Raw genomic sequence first — 22754 nt, 5'->3', positions numbered from 1 at the left:
CAGACAACATTGAGGAACATATTCAAAGAATCTAGCATTCCCATAGTCTTGTTTCTGAATTAATGTAAGAATTTTTTTCCGGGCAGTCTTCAATGTTGTCAGCAGATGCTTATATTTGTCCTATCTTTTCATGTTTTCTACAAAAATAAAAAAATAAAAACAAAAATGAGGTATTTCTTTCCCTACTTGGCACTCAATGGTACTGAGAGTCAAACCCAGGACAAAGGGTCAACATTTGCCAACACCTAAATCAAGAGTCCATTGTTGCTCTCAGTGTTCGATTGGTACATTTTTTATCGTTTAAGTAACATGCAGACTCTTGTGCAAAGGTGAGTGTTTAAATTTGGTCGATCATATATCTGGCATCATATTTATGGCTTTACTGCTCTATCATGTTCACCCTGCGCCCCCATGCATATATATGGCTTCATATTTATTGTAATACCCCTCATTTTAAAAAGATATTCCTAGTATTTAATTTATTATTTATTTGCATCTTGTTTGATTTCTTTGTATTTATTTGCATTAATAGTTATTATTTGATTTATTTGATAATTATTTGCATTATTTGGATTAATTTGGTAGTTTAGTTTTCGGTGAATTAACAGTTTTAAATAATTAATTTTGTAGCAGACTTAGTTGGTAACATATATAGTTTCATGGGCCGACTAGGATTGGAATTAGGGCATAGTCTCTAATTATTCATAGACTAGGGTTATTGATTTACACCTATAAATATAAGCTATACGGTGGTTTAGGATTTTAGTAAAATAAGCAAACTTCTAAAGGAAACAGAGAACGTGAGATACAGAGTGAGGTTGGAGAGAAACAGAGCAAGTTTGTGAGGTTTCCGACTGAGGCTTCAAGGTCAGACCTAGGAGAAGGGAAAAGCAGAAGTAAGAGGAGGCTAGACAATAACTCAGTGTTGCCGGAACAGTGGACACGACGCCAGGATTTCATAACTGAAATCACGGGCAAGTTCTTTTCTTCCTCCTTCCCTTTGGCTTGTGTTTTGAGCACCTAGGTAGCCTCTAGGATTTAATTAATCATGAACTGAGTTTTACAGTTATATTAGATGCTATATTGATGCTCTGTATGTGTTGAAATCTGTTCAAGTATAGTTCGTGCATGTCTGATTTAAATTGTGTTCATAAAGCATGTTTAGTTTGTAGAACTTGTAATCTCTGTATTGGATTTTAACTGCTATAAACACACCATGGGGATTGTACTGGACATAGTTAAGACTCTTAGGAACAGTTTAAAACCAGATAGGAAGGGTTGGAAGCGGCCGGCGTTGAAGAAGAAGGTCGCAGAAAGCGCAGACGCAAGAGACGGCTCTCAGAGAGGGAGAGAGCCGGCTCCGGGAGGAGGGAGCCGGCTGCCCCCCATTGTAGAGCCTGCTCTAGGAGAGGTAGAGCCAGCTCTACCTACCTAGAGAAGGCTCCAAGAATTTGGAGCCTGCTCTACAAGTTTAGAGCAAGCTCTCCCACGGGAGTTGTTTTCTGAAGTTTTCTGGGCAGTGTTTGGATGGTTTAATGTTTCCTAAACTGCTTTGTGAGTGTACTGGGGTTCCTAAGTGAATTTTTAAGAGTTATTAAAATCTCTTATTGCATGGTTTATGTCCTACGCAAAAGAATGGAACAGTATAAAAGTAAACAATTTAGCATACGGTTAATGGATGGGAGGAACTGAATTGTTTAATTTAAGTTTAACAATTTGTTGGATTATAGCATGAAAATAAATCTTGTTTAAAATGCATGATTTTTATATTTGACTTTGATCATCTCTTATCTATGAAAACGTATTTGCAATAGCTCTGTCATATGTGTTTTTCTCGTCTCTGTTTCTGCATAAAACGTCTCACTGTTTTAAGTTTATTTTGAAACTCACTGAAACAAACCAATGTCTGAATTAATACTAGATGTAATTTAAGACCTTTAAGATCAATTTAGAGGAAGAACAGTAAGGTCGGATGTTGCCGTAGATGAAATAGAAGACGTGTAGTAAGGAAAAGAGAAGGCTCTAGAATTAGAAAGAGAAGGCTCTATGGAAAAGGAGAAGGCTCTAGAATTAGAAAAAGAAGGCTCTATGGAAAGGAGAAGGCTCTGGATTTAGAAAGAGAAGGCTCCAAGTCAAAAGAGAGGGCTCTTTGTTTTAAAAGAGAAGGCTCTCTTTTCAATTTTGATATTCTGTGTTTTTTTGTTACGAGTTGTTGTTACTGTTGGAGCATGGGAATTATTCTGATTATTCTGGGACTTTACAGAGTGATTAAGAATTAATGTAGGGTGTTAATAGGACCTTTAAGTGGTTAAATTTTACCTCTGAATTAACGAAACAAACCGTATAAAATCTACGCATCTTGTATACGGTTAACGGATGGAAGAAAACTTAAATTGCCTAAGCTTAATTTTAGCAATCTAGTGGGATCTAATATGTTTATAACACTTATTTTAAATGCATGATAGGGTCATCTATGTATTTGTTTTGATCTATTCATGTTTTGGGATGCTAATTGTCGAAATATTAAACCTTTTCTGCAATTACTTGGATTACTGTTGGATTGAAATTGCTAGAATAATGAAACGTTTTCTGTAATTATTTGGGTAATGGTTTGGACTGTAAATTACTAAATTATGATTTATATATTGTAATTTACATGGATATGGAGGATTATATGCACCGATATGGGACGGTGGCATACTAGGGACGGTTTAGCTTTAAAATGCTAAGACCTAACCAATCAGATTAACAAAATGGATTGTAAACTATTGAATCCTAAATTTGTGCTTAAGTCAGATCAACTGACTAAGTTGAGTGACTTCCTGGATTGGTTGGTTGTAGTTAAGTCATATCAGCTGAATAAGTCGAGTGACTATCTGGACTGCATTTTGTATGTCTCCTCAATGAATAATTGAATGACATACTTTGGTTTTGGACGGACTTTAGATATATGACTATGATACCACGAGATGAGCTTGAGTCTCAGACTCGTTGGTTAGGGTGCGTATATGCAGTGGATGCGTAGCTGGATATAGTAGGTAGGTGTACCCTATTAGGTCTAGGTACTTATGCCCACCTTTGGGTGCGTTTTCGCATGATGACTTCTATTCAAGTTGAGACCCCTATTGTAGTCCAGTGAATGTCCTTAGTGTGGATATATATATACTTATGGACTAAATAGATATTGTGAGGTATCTAGGGTGTATCTGCGTATCGGGTCTCTGTATGGATTGCAGTTTGATTAGAACTTGTTCGTGGGCCTGACCCACTATTATTTTTCAGGTAACGGACGGTTCCAGATTGTAGAGCTTGTTCGTGCTGAGCAAAGACGGTTACTCATTCTTTCGACGATGTTGGAGTTTTCTTCATGGTTTAGCATTGGAGTTCTTCAGTTGTTATTTTCCAGTGTCGGAGTTTATTAGGGGTCCACCAGATGGATTCCCGAGTTTTATTAAAAATGGAAAAGTTGGATGTATCAGAATAATTCTTTATCTATAAAATTTTATTCTGAGGTTTCAGTTTTTGGATTATCATTCGTGTTTCTTTTCAGCAATTTTATTTATTCCTGTTTATCTTAATTGTATTCTATGTTCATTTATTGCTAATTGATTTGATATCCTCGGGTAATCAAGCGTGGGCCTGGCCAACCCGCATCTGGAAATCTGGGGGGTATCACATTTATGGCTTAATAAAAGAGACTACAATTATGATAGGTTTACTGGTAGAGATTTTAGAGTGACTGCGAATTGACAGCCATTTCCTATCAATTTAAGTACCAAATTGTCACCATTTAACTCCCCATTTATGCTAGTTTAGTCACAATTTAAGCCATCATACGTATGTAATTTTTCTTTCCTTTTATCCTCATCACTTATCTAATATTATTCTTATTTATCATTTTTTTTCACACAGCCCCCATACATATATATAGTAACATGACTTTATACATATATATGGCTTCATATAGTAATGTTCACACTGCATAACAAGTAACGTTCATTTCTAAATATATATGGCTTCATATATCATTTAATATCATATATCATACACATAATTCTTACATAAAAAATATACAAAAAAACACCATCATATAAACATACATAAAAGGTCCAAACCCAACATAGCAAAACAAAGAACCTTCCAAATACTCCTTCACACCAAACTTCCACACATCGATAAGGGGTCCTTCACAACCAGCCGCCTCCAAAACAGCCGTCATTCCTCAGGTTTCGTCGTCGCTTATGGCGTCAGAGGAGTTGAGAACTTCCAAGACCTGATCGTCAGACTCGTCCTTCCACTGCGCTTCAAGCCTCTTCATACGCCGATCCACCCTCCTCACCATACTCGACAAGCGAGTCAGGTCACTCCCGAAATTATCTATGCTCATAATAAGGTATTGCAGGGTAGGGGAAGATCTACAACAGAGGGTGTTTGACGCACAGAAATGGGACTGAAGGTGGGGTAATTGGGGCTGGCTGCGCGTCTTCTATGGTTTGGAGGCGCACCATTGGTTGGCCTAGAGGAAGACATTTTCTTGTGGGTGCTTCTAACACTACTCATGACATATATTTATAGCAGAAGTGGTGGCGTTGTGGGTGGGAGTGGTTGTTGAAGCCATTTGTGATTCTAATCCATAGTTCAATTAATATTCAACTAGTCCAATACACATTTATTATTCTATTAGAATTCTATTTACATATTATATTGATTTTATGTACGTATGTATTGTGATTTTATGTACTATAAGTATTGGGATTTTCTGTACGTATGTATTGCGATTTAATGTACGAATATCTTGAGTTATTATGTACGTACATGTGTGGATGTTATGTACGTAAGTCTTCGCACAATTATTCTGGGATATTTAGTACAAATTATATTGACAAAATTACGTATTTATTGGGTTTTAATTCAAAAATACATCTGTACATGTTTGTACAATTCTGGCAGAATTAAGTAGTTGCCTTGTTGGTCTCATACCGCAAATATATACTCTTAATTTTATATCAATATAAATTTTAGCATCAAATTTTGTAATTGATATGACTTATATAACTTTATCAACTTATATCGTTGCATTTACCATAAACAAATCAAGAAAAACGGAGGTGTTTTACAATACCTCTTTTTAGATATTGTCAACTAGGGATAGTGAGAGTCGAACCGAGGGCAATGGGTCAACATGTGCCAACACCTAAGCCAACAGTCCATTCTTGGTCTCAATGTTTGATTGGTACATTTTTTATCCTTCAAGTAACATAGTGAAACTTCTGCAAAGGTGAGTGTTAAAATTGGAGTGAATTTTTGTACAACCATTTACTGTTGTCCAATTACAATTGCCGACATAAATGATTCATATCTTTGATCCATGTAGGTAAAATAATGTAGAAATGTTTTCTACACATTACATTATTTTTTTCCTACCTTGTAATGTTTTGTACAATAAAATAAAATTAAAAAAAAAAGAAGAAAAATTAGTAATTTAGAATACCTCTTTTTTCAAACTTGTCACTCGATGATACTGAGACTCGAACCCAGGACAAAGGGTCAACATTTACCAACACCTAAGCCAAGAGTCCATTGTTGGTCTCAGTGTTTCATTGGTACATTTTTTATACTTTAAGTAGCCTGACTTACATTAATATTTCTGAACAAACAGTCTATCCAATTTGACAGTGATCCTCCTATGTCTTCCTTGCTTACAAAACATGGTCATACCCAAAATAAGACATACATTTTGTAATGTTCGAAGAGTTAATTTATAAAACATGGTGACACTGAATATGTGGAAAATATTAAAAGGATGCACATAATGAATACAACGTCAATTACATGACAGCTAAAGGTAATAAGGCCAACCGAAGTAGGCCATAAACTTTGTACAAGAAGTCCAAAAGGTTACAAAGATACACACAATCAATGAAAAGTCAATTACATGACAAGTTTCTTCTCAATATTCGAAGAGTCGATGCTAAATTGGATGATTCATCCCCGACTTCATTGCCATTCAAGATATTGGCATCACATTCACTTACCTAGGTGTCTGCAATTAACCAGAACGAGAACAAATGTAATCCAACTAATTTTACTAAACTATTATCTGCGTTACTATAATGAGAACAATGAAATCAATTAGTGGAGAAAGAATAAATGATTACCTCATCACCTTCCAAACAATGAGCACTTGATTCATCATATAAAAAGGGAGTACTGAACAGTTGAGATGACAACATGGCTAGATCGCCAATATCAACCTGAAACATTTATATTGTTGACAATACATATTAAGGTAGGAAGAAAGGAGGCCTTAGGCATCCTCCCAGACTACTATATGATTTTAACCATACCATTGATCACCTTAGTTTATCTGATATTCCAGTGGATAATGGATAATTTACATGGGGTAATAAAAGGTTTAGTCAAAGAAGAATTTATGCAATGCTGGATAGAGATCTTATGAACCACGATTGGGATAATTTATTTCCAACTTCACACATTATTCTTACTCCACAACATTGATTTCAGATCATAGGGGACTTCAACTGAAAATTCCTTTGCACATTGGTGAAGGTCCAAAGCTGTTGGTGTGGAATAAACAGGAAGTGGTTAGCAGCATTATCTCTGATGTGTGGAAGACTAATAGTCATGGGAATCCAATCCAGAAGCTGCTATACAACTTTAGATTGGTTAAAAGGGCTGTCAAAAAATGGAATGTTGAGGAGTTTGGGTCTGTTTCTGAGGAGGTTGTTGCTATTACGAAGTCTCTTGACCAAGTGCAATTCAGTTTAGCTGAGAATCCTATGAATGATGTTTTCATTAAGTAGGATATTAGACAGAAATTTGAATGTGCTAGCTTTAATGAAGCAATTCTTCTATCTCAGAAGACAAGAATTACATGGATGAAGGACCAAGACAGGTGCATAAGGTATTTGCATCAGCAAATAAAGAGCATACGGCTCGAACTAATATCACTGTCATTCAGGATGCGGAAGGGAATTTTATACAAGATTATGGGCATATGAAAGACAATGAGGAACTTCATTTTGGGGCATGATGAAGATATTATAAAGATACGAAGAATTTAGAATGGAAAAAGCTTGCTGCTCCTAAAGAAGAAGGTGGTTTGGGGGTGAGAAGCGTTTTGGATATTGATTTACCTGAAAAGTGTGCATTAGCTTCGGATGTTTTTACTATCGAAAGTTAGGATTTCGGTGGTTAGGTATAAACATTGTTCATGTTACTTAAGGAATACATCCTTTTGGTAGGTTATTCCAAAGGTTTCAGATTCTTCTATATGGATGAGTATAGTTGCATTTTAGGGGACTTCATGAAGATCAACTGTAAGTATGTTATTGGAAATGGAACTGACATCTACATTTTTCTTCATCCTTGGTGCGATGGTAAAACGATGGCAATTTTTTTATTCACATACAGTTTTCGATCAAGGGTTTGGGGATGAAAATGGATAATATTCCAACTAATCTACATCAATCTTTTTCTACAATACAAGATTCATGGAAAAACAAAGAAAATAATGCATCTTAATTAACACACTCACATGGTTAGTTGATGAAGTACATGGTTCACCAATATTAAGCTGTCTGTTGTAGAATACAGCTGGTGGTGTTACGTACGATTCTTCATTCAGAAATTGGACGAGAATTTCTGCACCCTAAAATATTTCATATGAACACTATCAAAGCACGTTTAAACATAATCAACATGTTAACCAACATTCATGAATACTAACTACTTATCTATAATATACTTGCAATCATACTCACACTCACTAACACGTGGGACGGGGTTGACGGACTATCGCTGCCATCGGCCTTTCCCAAAATAACGGTTTTATTTGATATCTAAAACATAAAAATATTTTAGTTTCTTCCACTCACGAGTGTTTTATGAGGAATGATATAATGTTATGAAATCGAATTTATTTTGTTCGCATGTTCAAATAGTTAAATAATGAAATAGCAGTGCGTGCGATAGTAACGTATACCTGGCCTGTTGCTTTCATTGACTTCCTCCTTTTTCCCACTATTTAACTCTATGGCTCGTTTCAGCCTCTTAAATCGTCCTTTAGAGGTATATTTAACTTTCAGGGACATGGGAATTGTTCCACTGCTGCTTTTGACCTTTTTTTCCCCTTAAGCAATTTTCTCTGCAAACCTACGACCACAACTTATTTGTACTGTTATTTTCTAGTCCAGTGCTTTTTTTAATAGATCATTATATCCTTCGGGATCGTACGATGCAATGAAAGATATTTCAGTCAGTGTACGGCAAAGTGTCCTATGTCGCCGCCTAATATTGAGGATCCGGATTCACGTTGGTGGAAACAATTTTGTCCAACTACCATCTCTAGCATTTCTAGTCCACCTTTTTATTATATATCAGGAAGGAAACTCATTCACAAACATGCAGTCTTTAAGGATTTCCAGACTGTGCCTGCAAAAATAACCCTCTCTTCCAAATTTACAACATGAGCATGACAATTCATCTTCAAATGTCCTGATCACACGACGTTGCACCCCGTCCTCACCAGCAACTTTATAAACACGGTGTCCATTATTATCCAAGTCACTGTAACTAATAACAGCCTGACTCGCAAGAGCAGCTAAAAACTCCTCCTGGAAAAGCTGAAATATTATCTTGTTGTACACCTTCCCTGCTTGATATAATATGTGGCACTTTGTTTTTAGTTCCGGTTGATTCTCCACCAAGCCATACTCGGCTTCATACTCCTTGTACCGTTTGTCCGACAACAATTTGTCAAAGTGTGTGAAGAATTTTGGTAGAATAAGTTATCTGGAAAGGTAATACTTCAATTGACCATTGAAGCTTTCACTCAATTGCGTGCTACTCAGTCCTACAAACTAGTCGTGTTTGACAAATGCCAGGGCAGGGCCCATTTATGTCTCAAATCTAACAAAGTGGAAAGCCACTTATTACCACCAACACCATACTCTGCAATCATTAAATCACATTCCCTGATAAAACCATCCTCCTCCTCAATTTGGAACATTAATTTTGAGATGACTTTCTTTATTCCTTCAATGCATTTAAACAGAAACAGTAGGTTCTTCTGCGCATTATTCATTAAGTGCCAAAAACATAAATGATGATTTGTCACCCGTATGACCTGCAAGATTAATTAACTTAATACCTATGTTGCAATATTGCAAATACAAAAAATACGACTGAAATAATACGATTGTTTCGGCATGAAAGTGACAAGAATGGAGATGCATGAAAGTTATTCACCTACTTTAATGCCTTCGCCATTGTAGCATCTTGATCCGTAATAATCGTCTTTGGAACTTTTCCGCTCATCGCTTTCAAGAACGTTTCAAATAGCCAAACAAATGAATCCGCTGTCTCATCATACATTATGGCTGCTCCAAACACAGCGGTCTCCCAGTGATGATTCATACCCCAGAAAATTGCAAATGGTCTGTTACTGTGTACCACTTTATATGTTATGTCGAAACTGATAACATCTCCAAAATGGCCACAATCAATTATCATTCTACAATCTGACCAGAATATGTTCGTAATCATTTGCTCAGTATCCAGTTGCAAGGAATAGAAGAACGAAGGATCTTCACAAGCATGCGTCTCAAAATAATCCACAAGCCATGCCGCCTCTCCATAAAGAAGCTCATTTTGTCTTTGCGTCCTTAGATAATTTTTAAGATCCACTTCCAAGTATCCAACTGATTCTTTGCCACCAGATTGCCTTCCCATCAACTCATATGCATTACAAGCCGGAACTCTTGAATCCGAAGCCAACTCAATATCAATGGCCTGGACTGAGGAAATTCGTCGCTGAGACGGCATTATGTGGCTGCATTCAACAATTATGAATGGATGGTTATGACTTTTTACAAATTTAGAAACTACGTACTTTGCCTTTGTCTTGTCATATCTAAGAACCATTTGTGCACCACAATTTGTTCGTGTTTCAGCCCGGGGAGTCTTTCTAAATACATCCCGTTTATCAGTCCCCTTCACACCTTCCTTGCTATAAACTAACGCCCTTGATGTAATTCTTCCATTAACTTTATTGCCATACTCCTTCCGGATGCTAAAACCAATTCGACCACTATATGCATTGTAAAAATCATTTGCCTCTTCCTCAATATCAAACTCCATTTTATACATTGGTTTCCATTTAATCACTTCTGGTTCTACAACAGGAACGTTTCGTCCGTTTGTTGTGTCTTGAATATTATTTACTCTACCTTCCATCTGAACGGCTCAAATACAAAACATTTTCTCACATATGCAAAGAATATTGAATTAACAAAAAAATCATTTTACTTGTACATCCCAAGTACATTCCATCTCAATGGCTCAAATACAAAACATTTTCACATGTATGACCAATCAAATAAAAAACCTTTTCACATGTATGAGAAATTAAATTTGACATATATCTTATTCATTTATTTGCATGTATCAATCAAGTATATCCCAGACAAACGAGGACAAAAATCCTCGTTGCCACAACAGAACATATATGTCCAACCAACTGATGCTAATTTCACATACACTTTCTGAAAATGTTGAGATTAATATTACGCAAAATTTGGGATTTACGTTAGCAAACAGTTGGGATTCACCTTACGAAATGTTGGGACTCACCTAAGGAAAAATTTAGGATGTACCTTTTGAAAAAGTTGGGATGTAAATTACGAAACCTTTGGGATTCAAATTAAGAAAATTTTGGGATACACTTTACAAATACTTTGGAATTTATATTACGAAAATTTTAGAATGTACCTTAGGAAAATGTTGTGACTCACTTTACAAAAATATTGAAATGTAGATAAAGAAGAATTTGGGATGCCTATTAGGAGAAAGTTGGGATGCAACTTAGGAAAACATTGCGATGCAAGCCCAACGACCAAACATTTTCTTAACATTGTAACACTCTGAAACACTCTTTTCCGGGCTAGTCATGTATCCTACAAATCCTCTCATTTTTTATCCTCATAAACAAACATTAAAACCCCTAATAACTGCACAATAAAATAGTGATCAATTCAAATTCAACAATAATTTTCTATTTCTGGGTTTCTTACCAAAAATGTGTCTATATATTCTTACTAGTTATATATTTTTTTTTCTACCATTCAGTTCTTATGAAAATAAAGACGATTTTCTTCAAAATCAAATCTCAAAATTATGAATCATACCTGCTTAGGGTTGGAAATAAGGCGATCACCTGCTTCGATTTGGAAATACACTCTTGTTTAGCTTTGGAAATACACTGCTGCTTCTTTTTGGAAGGAAATCAGAATCTGCAATTTTATTATGACTAATAGAAGCGCTGCTTCTATTTGGAAACAATTTGTAGCATCCAAATTTTGGGTTGATTTACACAACAATCACTACTTCTGGAATCTATTTGGAAATAAATAAATTTCTAAAATGGCTTCATTCATATTTTGGGAGAGAATAAGGCTAGTGGCGGGATTTGATTTATATTTCAAATGCCGCCTAAAATGAGGGAGGGAAGAGGAAGAAGAAATAAGGGAGGGAACAAAAAGGGTGTATTCTTCAACAGTATATACATATATACACGAAAATTCTGTATTACAAAAATATATTTTTTTAACCAAACATGGTAAACACTGTTCATTGACCCAAAATGGAGCAAATGGGACACTATGGGACTGGAGGTGATCCTGGTCCTAAACAACACATATATATACCCCTTCCCCCTCCTTGCCCTATGTAATTAATATATATATATATATATATATATATATATATATATATATATATATATATATAAAGCATTTATTCAAGCCAAGTCAATAACCAAAAAGAAAGGGTTTTTTTTTTTTTTTTCTTACATGAATTGTCCAATTATCAAAATTGTCTCCTGGCCGTGCCTTCTGCGCCGTAGGTCAACATAGGCAGACCCCATCTGCTCTGCATGCTGATTGTTGCACTTCGCCTCCACTCTCTCGTCCTCCAATGGCAGGCGAACGAGTGGAGGTACGTCCCTTAACTCCATCTTTGAATAGAGCTCTATGTTCTCCCTTCGCAGGGTCTCAATGATTTGCATTGACTCGTCGTTCCTGGCCCGTTCGTTCTTCGCTTGTGGATGCAAGCTTCCTTCTCCGACCATGGTTCCCGATCGGAGCTGTGTCATGGTTTCAGTGTTGAAATCGACCAATTTCCTCCTTTGATTCTCGCAGATGGCGCAAGATGTAGATGCAAGAAAATTATTGTTTCTATTAGGGAAAGTTTTTCTCTTACACCAAATACTCTGCATCTTTTATCCTCTCTTAGTTCTATTTATAGTAGTTTACATATTGCCCTAAATTCCTTTCTTGGCTTCAAAGTAGAAAGGCTGATGGGTTGGACTTTCTTCTTAGGCCTTGCGGTTTAGAGGTCCATTTCTGTTATGGATGTGGTTGGACCTGAAGACCGTTATGTAATGTTCCTGATTGAGTGGTTTGGGCCGAATTTGGCCCATTGGGATTTATGGCCCTTTCAGGATTTAAATTATATAATTATGTGCTCACTTGTGTGTATTTATGTTGTTGTTATGGTATTTATTTTACGGTATTAATAATGCATTTGGATTGTATTTATTGGGTTCGGATTTATGTTGCTGGGGCATGGGGATTTCCATGGGCCAGCTCAGAATCCGATTTGGGCTTATTAGACAGACTTATTTGATGGGTTTATTTTGGACTTATTAAATGGACCTAATTGATGGGCTTATATTGTTAGACTTAGTTATACGATTAGGTTAATTAGGAGGGGGGAAGGCAGACTATACTATACATATAGAGAGAGAGTCCTAAGCTGGACTCATCTGTGTGCGTTCTAGGTCGTGAAAGGAAATCAAGAGAGGGCTGCAAATCCTTGGCTAGAGGCTGGAAGATTCGTATTGTTGCTCCATAATCGTGAGACAAGTACCCTTCTTCTCTTCCCCTTTGAATCTATAAACGTTTCAACTCAGTGAAACGGAATCATTATACATAGACACTGTTAAGAACTCTGATTCGATTATGAAATTTATATATTAAACCTGAAAACGCCCTGTTATTCCGAACTGCAATAATAATAATATTCCAATTGCTATGTTTCTGGTTGGATTACTGTATATGCCTCTATATTACGGAACTGTATGATTTTATAAAACTACGATTTTAACATGTTAGCTTCGAATTCTATATATGCTTCTGTTATTGCTGATTTTGTATGGTTTAAACTGTTATGCTTAATTGATAAGGGGTTTTACTAGTTTTGATTAATAATTATGTTATGCTGGTTTCGGCCTATATTTGTTAAACTTTAATGATTAAAATCTGGTTACATAAAACAATCACTGTATGCGGGGGATTAATTTGGTATGATAAAATTCGGTTAAAATTCCCAGAACGATAGGTTTTGACATAGCAATTATCAAAAAAAATCTAGTTCCTGGGGAGCTACCCTAGACCCCACCAATGGGCAGGCAACGAGACGTTAAATTAATTATGTGAACCTTAGTGCTACACTGAAATTATTTATGGGAATGATTTAATTAATATCATGCCATTTGTGTTATATTTGATATTTATCACTCTTTATTGTTTAATTTAACGGCTTGAAATGATAATAAGTTTACTATGTTTATAAGCATGAGAATGTATTATGGAACCACTGTGAGTTGACTATTAACGCAATCTCACAAGTACCTATTGGCATGGTTGATTTGCTAAGGCGGGTATTTGGTTTGGTTGCATGCATGGTTGAGTTGCATATTTCCTTATGTATTTAAATGTTGATTACATGTTTATGTAAATGAGGTGATCTTCTGGGGGTATTGCGGTGCATAGTAGATCACTCCTCAGTATCTGGGGTTCATGTCTTGGATTATGTTGTTTCTTTAGAGAAGTTGGGTTTATGGACTTTTTGTTAGGATGTAGTAGAAGGGACTTGTTCATGGGATTAACTCACATTTTGTTGACATTTCAGGTCCCAGACAGTTTCAACCACAGGATTGAAGACTCAGCTCACCATAATTCGATCATGATCATCCACTCTTTTCCAATTTTTATTTCAGTGAAGGTTCTGCTACCTTTTCAGACTTTGTGGTTTTGGATATTTAAGGATTTGGATTTAGGGGTCCGTAGTTTACGGGATTTTCGAGTTGTAATAAATAATTATTATGGATTCCAGCTTCATTTAATGATAGTATTTCCTTCCGCCTAGGGATGGCAATTTGACTCGCCCCTGCAGTTACCCGCCCCACCCCACCCCATTGTTGGCGGTTTTAGGGAACCGATTTGCTTATTTGGGTGGGGATGGTTTGATGCAATAAAAACCCGTGCGTGTTTGGTATGGGGGCAGGGGGAGGTCGTCCCGCCCCGTTTAGATAGGCAAATTACTTAAGTATTCTTATTTCATTAATATATATATTTCTCACTATATATTAATTACCCTATATAACAATATTAAAGTAACAAATAAATTTTATTAAAAGGAAAGTTATAATGGTGAAGAATTGAAGATGAAAAAAAAAAAAAAAAAAAAAATCCATTTCAACACTAATTAAATTATAATCTTAAACAGGGCGAGAGTAAAAATGTTAAACGGCTACGGGGATGGGGTGAAAAGTTTGGGAGAGGGTACACCTGCCCAAACCCGCCCCCGTAGCCATCCCTACTTCCGCCATGATTTCTTTTACTATTGTATATTATATTATGTGCTTGTTTATTACCAGGTGGTTGATGTTTTCTAATTTTTATGCATAAGTCGGGCCAACTTATATGTGAAAAATATGAGGCATATCACTTGTGCATCAAGAAAATGTTTTCCAAAAGTACATTTGAGCTTATTTTGTTAAATCCTAGGTTTGCTTAGACTTGGGCATTGTTGTCGATTGAAGTGCACAACACATTGATCGATCCATAGATCGTACACTTCGATATACCTAGTAAATTGTAGAAGGATCAAATTGTGTGATATATGAATCAATCGACACCACTAAAACTTCAATCCTTATGAGCTGTTTTTGGACAAAAGTTAGTTTCCTTTAATAGTTTTGTTTTGGTCATTTAGCATTAGTTGTATTGATCATAATTGAAGTATTTTTGGGTAGAAAAGACCCGAAATATACTTATTCTAGAAGTGTCTTTTTATCTACAGGTAAATTAATTGGAGAAAAATATTTCAACTCGGAGAACAAATACTATAGTAGTATAGTGGTTAGCTCCCTAGCTAGCTAGCTTAGTGTGTTGGAGTGAGTGCAAACTAGGGCTACTGCTGATATTTAGTAGTATATTTGGGAGTGAAAAAGTCGGTTTAGAGCCAGCATGACTTTTCATGATGTAATAATATAGATCATTATTTATTGTTCTTTGAGATTGTATTGGATCTATGATCCTAGTTTTGAATTTTGTCTAATTTTGTTTTGCCTTTCAAGGTATGCCCTTGATGTGTTTTTGTATATTATTGTTTATATCTAACAATAATAATAAATAAATAAATAACACAACAAGTCACAAAGGTTTTTTAAATATATTTTTAAGGTACTTTTTCACCTTGTAAAGGAGAAGGTAGAGAGTTCAAGCCCTTAAAGGGCATCGTGGGCGTGTAAGTGTGTTTCCTATCAAAAATTTAAAATATTTAAATAAAATAAAACATAAATTCAACCAGAATTCATATAAAAAGGTAATGATAATAAGTGGCATAGGGCAATATGAAATAATTTTTGACCAAACTTAGCGGCGGCAATATGCACTTCATGATATAATTAACACGCCAGCCTGCAAGCTAGAAATGAAAACCATCAGAAATTAATTTATGATAAAGAATTACTTCTCAAACAACGAACAAAAAACAATCAAATCAAATCATACATCTCGAATTATAAATTTATTAACCAAACTTAGTGGCGGCAACAACCATTCTGATAAATAGATAGGGTGGTTTTGATTACTACTACCACCATAATCTGCATGCAGCCAAAAAAAAAAAAAAAAGCAATAAATCAATTTCTGATTCAATAAATAAATAAACTAATCGTCCATTCTTTTTCTTTTAAAGCAGGGAAACAAAATCAACCACAAGTGGGCTTCATTCAAACCTGAAGCTCGCACAAGTATTCTGTGTGTAACAAAGGACTGCAATGACCAGAAACAATAATTAAGGTTATAATCATGAAAACAGAATACTTAAATAATGATTTCGTTATAATTGCATGCAAGTACTTCTGTTTTCTTTTTCTTTTTTCTTTTTTACTTTCATAGTCCCACTTTGTCCCTAATGGGACTCGAACCCTCAACATCCACTCTGGGGAGAAAACGGTACGCCACTAGGGAACAACCCATTGGTTAATTGCCTAATGCCTATAATTATACAGAAACGAAAACTACTTGCATTTCAAAACTTCAGGACAATCAATCTTGCAAACATACAAAATCGTTCACAGCAGATTTTCAGTTTAATTCAGGTATATAAATGACTATAATTGAACTTCATGCATTTCACTAGAAAGTAAATAACGAACCTTTAAAATTTAAAATATACACTTTAAATCACCAGTCTTTGGGAAGTAAAGAATTGTCCGTCTCAGGGCTCTAGTCATGAGAGGGTTCTGGGAGAAATAACTCAATGCAGACCTGACATTCCATATAGTCATACTTCTAAGGCCTGAACTTGTAAGAGGCACCAATTTGCAAGCTTATTATTGTTGAACCAGGCAATGCCTTCGGCAAATAAATTCATTATAAAACATAGTCAATTCCTTTTTTCTTTTTCTTTTTTTTTTTTTTGGGGGGGGGGGGGGGGGGTGGGGGTGATATATGAATAGATACAATAATGCATACATGCACTTTGCTCATTAAAAAAACAACCAAACAATTTTTCTCATTTAAATCTAAAATTAACTGCTTAAACAATAACAAACAGATATATACTCATAAATATTTTTTGAAGATATATATTCACAAAATGAAGAATGATACTCAACAAATGATGGATGATTACCTGCCAGACAGCAGGCATATATTCACGACACGACAGTTTTTCAGGATCACTTCTTATAGTTCTCGAATTTGAGACATTTTGTGAAGGCCATTTTCTTGAATACCTATTAGAAACACTATTTAACTTAGGCAAGCATACAGATCTGAAAAGCAAATGCTGCCTCGTGAATATATATTACCAGTATAAACTATCAACAATCAAGGTCTTTGAACTTAAAAACAGAAATTGTTATAAGAATTCAAGTGGAATCATAGGCTTTAAACTAGTGCCACTAAAGAGAGATCAATTTCTTGGTTTATATTGAGTTTGTCCAACATAGCCAATGTAAAAGAATACACTCCTTTTTACTCTCTCGGTAAATGAACTTTCTTAATAGATGACAATGGAGATGATATAGCCCTAAATGAGAATATTGGGGGGGGGGGGGGGGGGGGGGGGGGGGGGGGGAGGATACCCAATGAGTATGTTTTACAAGAGAAAGAGACGCACATAGATTTACCTACATGGTACACTAACTTCTTTAAATCATATGGATTTTTGTCAGTATCTTGTGTGCTTGCCCAGAGAAATGAAACAACATATGTTACAATCTGTCACATGTTCACATTAAAGGACCAATAACTCAAATTCCTTCACATTGCAAAGAAATAAAACCCAAATTCTGGGTCTTTCCAATCCCAAAAGAGTAAGAACTCACCTGTTAACTTCCTTTGTTGAATATTTGTCACCTAAATTAGCCGCTTTTGTAGCTAAAACAAGCATGGGATTCACCAGCAGAAGCTTTCGGATCTCTTGAACAACAGTTTCTGACACATTTTGAAAAGAGAAGCTTTTCCTACGCATCAGACAAAGTTGTAATTGTGAGACAAACCCCCCTTACCAAGCCATCATTAACAGATGGCTACAAGCTATCATATATATATATATATATATTATGCACATACAAATGGCAAGAGAGTTATGTGTATGAACATGTAGATATAAAATGATAATAAAGTGAACCTGCAAAAGAAGAAAAGAAATGGAACAAATTTATACATATAAATTTGATTAGCATGTTGTTTAAGGCCTAAGAACATATCAAATTCAGACCAGTTCAAGGTACAATGCAATTCAATCCATTAAAATATAACTCGAGTTTAAAGTACTCAAATCTTCCATACATTTAAAAAAGATAAAAAGAATAGAACATTCAAGTCCGTTGATGAATATAAGATGCAAGAACATTCAAGTCCGTTCAAGGTCATGGCCACTTGCGTGTTGAAGCCTATATTGATGTTGATTGGGCCAGGTCTGTGACAAATCGACGATCTACTTCAGGATATTGCACATTTGTTGGAGGTAATCTTGTTTCATGACGAAACAAGAAACAGTTAATAGTAGCTAGATGTAGTGCAGAGGATGAGTTCAGGTCCATGGCACATGGAGTTTGTGAGTTGTTATGGCTACGAACGGTGTTGGGTGAGTTGGGTTATCCTATTCGCGAGTCAATGAAGTTGTATTGTGACAACAAGGCTGCTATTAGCATTGCTCACAATCCAGTTCAACATGACAAGACAAAGCACATTGAAGTCGATCGACACTTAATCAAGAAAAAGCTTCGTTTTGGGCTGATTTGTATTCCATATGTCAACACACATGATCAGGTTGCTGATGTTTTGACTAAGGATGTGAGCAAGACTTGCTCACAAAAATATGTTAGTAAAGTTAGTAAAGCTAGGCATGATAGATATCTTTGCACCAGGTTGAGAAGGAGTGTTGTCAAGGGCTTATTTGTTATTACTTGTATAATATTGGGGCTTATGTGTAATTTCTGAAACTTGGATGTGGTGTGATAGCCCAGTGGTAGGGCATGTGTTGCTTGTGTGGCCAAAGGCCCATGTTCGAATCCTCACTCCATCAGTCATTATTAGTAAATAACTATTTAATTAAATTATTTGAACAAATTAGGTTTTATGTTATCTTTTCTTATACAAGCAAGAGACTTGGTATTCTTTTTGTGTTTTTTGTCATTTGTCTCAACAACTAACTTATTAAAAAAAAAAATATGTGTGTAATTTCTTAAACTTGTTAATATAAATAGAATGTGGTGGAAGGAAGAAAGTATTCTCTCTCTCTTTCCCCATCTCTCTTTTTTTCTCTCATCCTCTTTCTTCTCTTTTTCTTCTTCTTCTTATACTTTGTTCTTGATTTGATTATCTCTTAAAGTTAACATGGTATCAGAGCATGGTTTGTAAAGCTCTAGGTGTGTAGTTGAAACCTAGGGCAAGTTTATGTAAACCCTAGTGGGTGTGAAAGGTTTTGAAGAGATTCCAAGATGGGATTTGTTTGCAAGGAAGTAGTATTAATCACATCCACACGTACCGCGGATCCAACTCGATCGGAGTTTTTTTTGATCTGTTTTTGATCTATTGAAGTCTCGATTGGTGTTTTTTTCGTGTTTACGTGGTTCTACAACAACAGCTTTTTCTTCGTCGTTCGCGATTCTGGTATAGTCCATTTTGTTGCTTTCTAGGTTTTGTGTGGTGACTGTGTGGTCGCCTTTTTATGCATCTCAGAAGATAGTAATCTTTCTAGTTGAAGTTTGTGTGTTAGAGAGATGGTTCTCTACGTATTTTGTTGCTGCTTTTGTTTCTGAGGATTGTATACCCGAAAACTATTTGATAAAATGTCTGGCTCAAAGGTGACTTCAAAAGAAGCTGGGTTTGCTCTTAGTCTAACTTGAGTATTGGGAGGTGATGGTGATCACGATCCAGGCCTTTGTATTACGACTGTTAGGCTGGATGAGATGAACTATATAGAGTGGGCTCAATCTGCTCGTATGCATATCACATTGTAGGATGATCGACCACATCAAAGGGACTGTAATGTATCCCTCTAAGAGTGATCCTGAGTTCAAAGAGTGGAGAGTGCAAATAATGCACTAATTATGACGTGGTAGTTGCAGTCAATGCAGCCACAGATCAGCAAAGGGTTTCTGTTTGTGAAACAGCTAAAGAACTATGGACGGCTATGGAAGAGACATATTCCTCAGTAGGTAATTTTGCAAAATTGTATGAACTCCAACAACAGATTTCAAGATTCAAGCAGGAAGACCAAACTCTTGCTACATATTACCATCTACGTGGTAAATGGGAAGAGTTGGATCACTACCAAGACTACATACTTGTGTGTGCAAGTGATGTTAAAGCATTTCGTGTATGGGGCTTATCTAAAACTTGTTAGTTTAATAGAATGTGGTGGAAGGATGAAAGTATTCTCTCTCTCTTTCCCCATCTGTCTCTCTTTTTCTCTCATCCTCTTGCTTCTCTTTTTCTTCTTCTTCTTCTTATACTTTATTCTTGATTTGATTATCTCTTAAAGTCAACACAATGTACCTTACTCCACAAGTATACCATTTCAAGTATGCCACTGACGGTCGAGTAAAATAGCTAATCTTCCTACAAACCAATCATCTACTTCAATTAAGGTCTCAATCACTAATGATCTTTCTATTACCTAATGCAAAGGCACTTGCTCTTTAGCTTACGTGTTAAAGCCTATACTGATACTGATTAGGCAGGGTCTGTGACAAATCGACGATCTACTTCAGGATATTGCACATTTGTTGGAGGTAATCTTGTTTCATAGCGAAACAAGAAACAGTCAGTAGTAGCTAGATGTAGTGCAGAGGCTGAGTTCAGATCCATGGCACATGGAGTTTATGAGTTGTTATGGTTACGAACGATGTTAGGTTAGTTGGGTTATCCTGTTCGCGAGTCAATGAAGTCGTATTGTGATAACAAGGCTGCTATTATAAAGGTAAGGCTCATCCTCATGGTTGTTGCGCTCAACTGGTTCAAAAACTTGCCGAGGAGTTCGATCGATAGTTTCCGAAGCCTTTGTGATCGGTTCATAAGTCAGTATTATGGAAATAAACGCCCAGCAAAAGATGTCTCCAGTTTGTTCACAATGAGGCAGCATGAGGATGAGCGTCTCCAAGCCTTTCTTACCAGGTTCAACTTAACCAAGAGCATGGTGATCGAATGCCATCCCTCTACAGCGGTTCAAGCATTTAAGTTGGCCATGACTCGTGGCACTCCATTTCACACAAGCTTGGTGGTGAATACACCAAGGACGATGGATGAACTTAATGAAATAGCTGATGGTTTTGTACACTTAGAAGAAGAAGAAGCAGCGCTCGGAAGACATCCATAATAACAGCATAAGAGAAAACCAAAGCAAAAATTAGGCAAAAGCAGGCTCAGTTACAGCGTCAAGGCTGATTACTCCGCTGAAAGTCACACTGGTAAAGCTGTACCAAGAAAATAAAGATAAGTTCCGACCTCCTTTACCTATCAGACAGCCCCTCGACCAGAAGGACCAGTCTAAGCATTGTGCTTTCCATTCTGACTTTGGCCATCAGATTAATGAATGCAGGAACTTGAGGAGGCAGGTAGAGATGCTGATAGCCAGAGGGGAGTTCGCAAGTTATATCCAAGGCACTGCGGTGGAACAGAACCGACCAATGGAGCAAGTAAAAAGGAATCAGAAGCCGAGCTCCCACAACTAGCAACCAGTTCGCATAATCAATGCGATTCATGGTCGGCCCGAACTGGCTGAAGAGTCTGAAGAACTGCTTAGAGCGCGCCTCCGCCAGGCACAGATGAAGAGGAGGATAGGCAGTGTAAACACTCTGCATCAGCAGAACGCATCAACGCAAATCAAGTTTGATAGAACCGACCTGTTACGCGTTCAGATTCCTCATGAAGACCCGTTAATCGTCAGTTTGACATTGGCCGAATGTTTGGTACGCAGAGTTCTGATTGATCCTGGAAGTAGTGCGAACGTCATGCCGAGGGACACATTTGATTGGCTCGAGATCAAGCCAGACCGGCTCAAGCCCACTGGGAATCCTTTGCTAGGGTTTGATGGAAAACGAGTGGAGCCCATCGGTATGGTGGAAGTAGCAATGCATGCTGCAGAGAGGGTTCTGATGGAGAGCTTTGTGGTTGTCAAGATCCATCCCTCTTACAACCTTCTTTGTGGTTGTCAAGATCCATCCCTCTTACAACCTTCTGATGGGCAGAGGGTGGATCCACAGAGTTCAAGGTGTTCCTTCCACTCTGCACCAAGTAATGAGATGCCTGGGGCAGATGGCACCAAGGTGATTGACATTCATGGGGACCAAGTTGCAGCTAAGGAATGTTATTCAGTGACACTGAAATCCGCTGGAAAAGGAAAAGCACCTGTCCTATCGGCGAGCCCGAGATAGCAATTACAGAAACCTTCACCCAAGCAGAATGGGGGGGAGGAGCCAGTGGATTTGACTGAAGAACCCTTTATTGATGTACAGATCGATCAATCTAGGCCAAAGCAAACTACCCGAGTGGGAGTAAGACTCACCGAGAGGGAAAAGCAGGAATTAGTTGATTTCTTATCTCACAATGCCGATGTATTTACATGGGGTCACTTAGACATGCCTGGAATTAGCCCTTTGGTATCCTGTCACTCCCTGAACGTTAATCCCAATGCAAGACCTGTAAAGCAGAAGCAGCGAAGGTTTGCTCCAGAACGTAACCGGATCATAGCCAAGGAGGTTGATAGGCTGCTTGATGCGGGATTCATAAGAGAAGTGTACTATCCCGACTGGTTGTCGAATGTTGTTGTTGTGCAGAAGAAGAATGGGAAATGGCGAGTGTGCATTGACTTCACCAATTTGAACAAAGCCTGTCCGAAGGATAGCTTTCCGCTGCCTAAGATTGATC

The 22754-nt window shown here is 36.8% G+C and overlaps 1 protein-coding gene and 1 pseudogene across 1 annotated transcript; both read right to left on the bottom strand.

The window, feature by feature from the left end:
• Window positions 1–9270: 9270 nt before the first annotated feature.
• LOC132266373 (protein FAR1-RELATED SEQUENCE 5-like) lies at window positions 9271–10161 on the bottom strand. Its single transcript, XM_059767224.1, has one exon. The coding sequence runs from the start codon at window positions 10159–10161 to the stop codon at window positions 9271–9273; it is 891 nt and encodes a 296-aa protein (XP_059623207.1).
• A 5466-nt stretch (window positions 10162–15627) lies between these two features.
• The window catches only part of LOC132266371 (DNA repair protein XRCC2 homolog), a 58065-nt pseudogene continuing 50938 nt past the window's right edge, over window positions 15628–22754 (bottom strand).

The sequence above is a fragment of the Cornus florida genome, unplaced genomic scaffold (genome assembly GCF_030987335.1).
Source record: "Cornus florida cultivar Cherokee Brave unplaced genomic scaffold, ASM3098733v1 CherokeeBrave_3.0.0_Hap2_Chr07, whole genome shotgun sequence".
NCBI lineage: Eukaryota > Viridiplantae > Streptophyta > Magnoliopsida > Cornales > Cornaceae > Cornus > Cornus florida.
The sequence above is the reverse complement of the archived record's forward strand: the minus strand, read 5'-3'. Positions and strand labels throughout refer to the sequence as shown.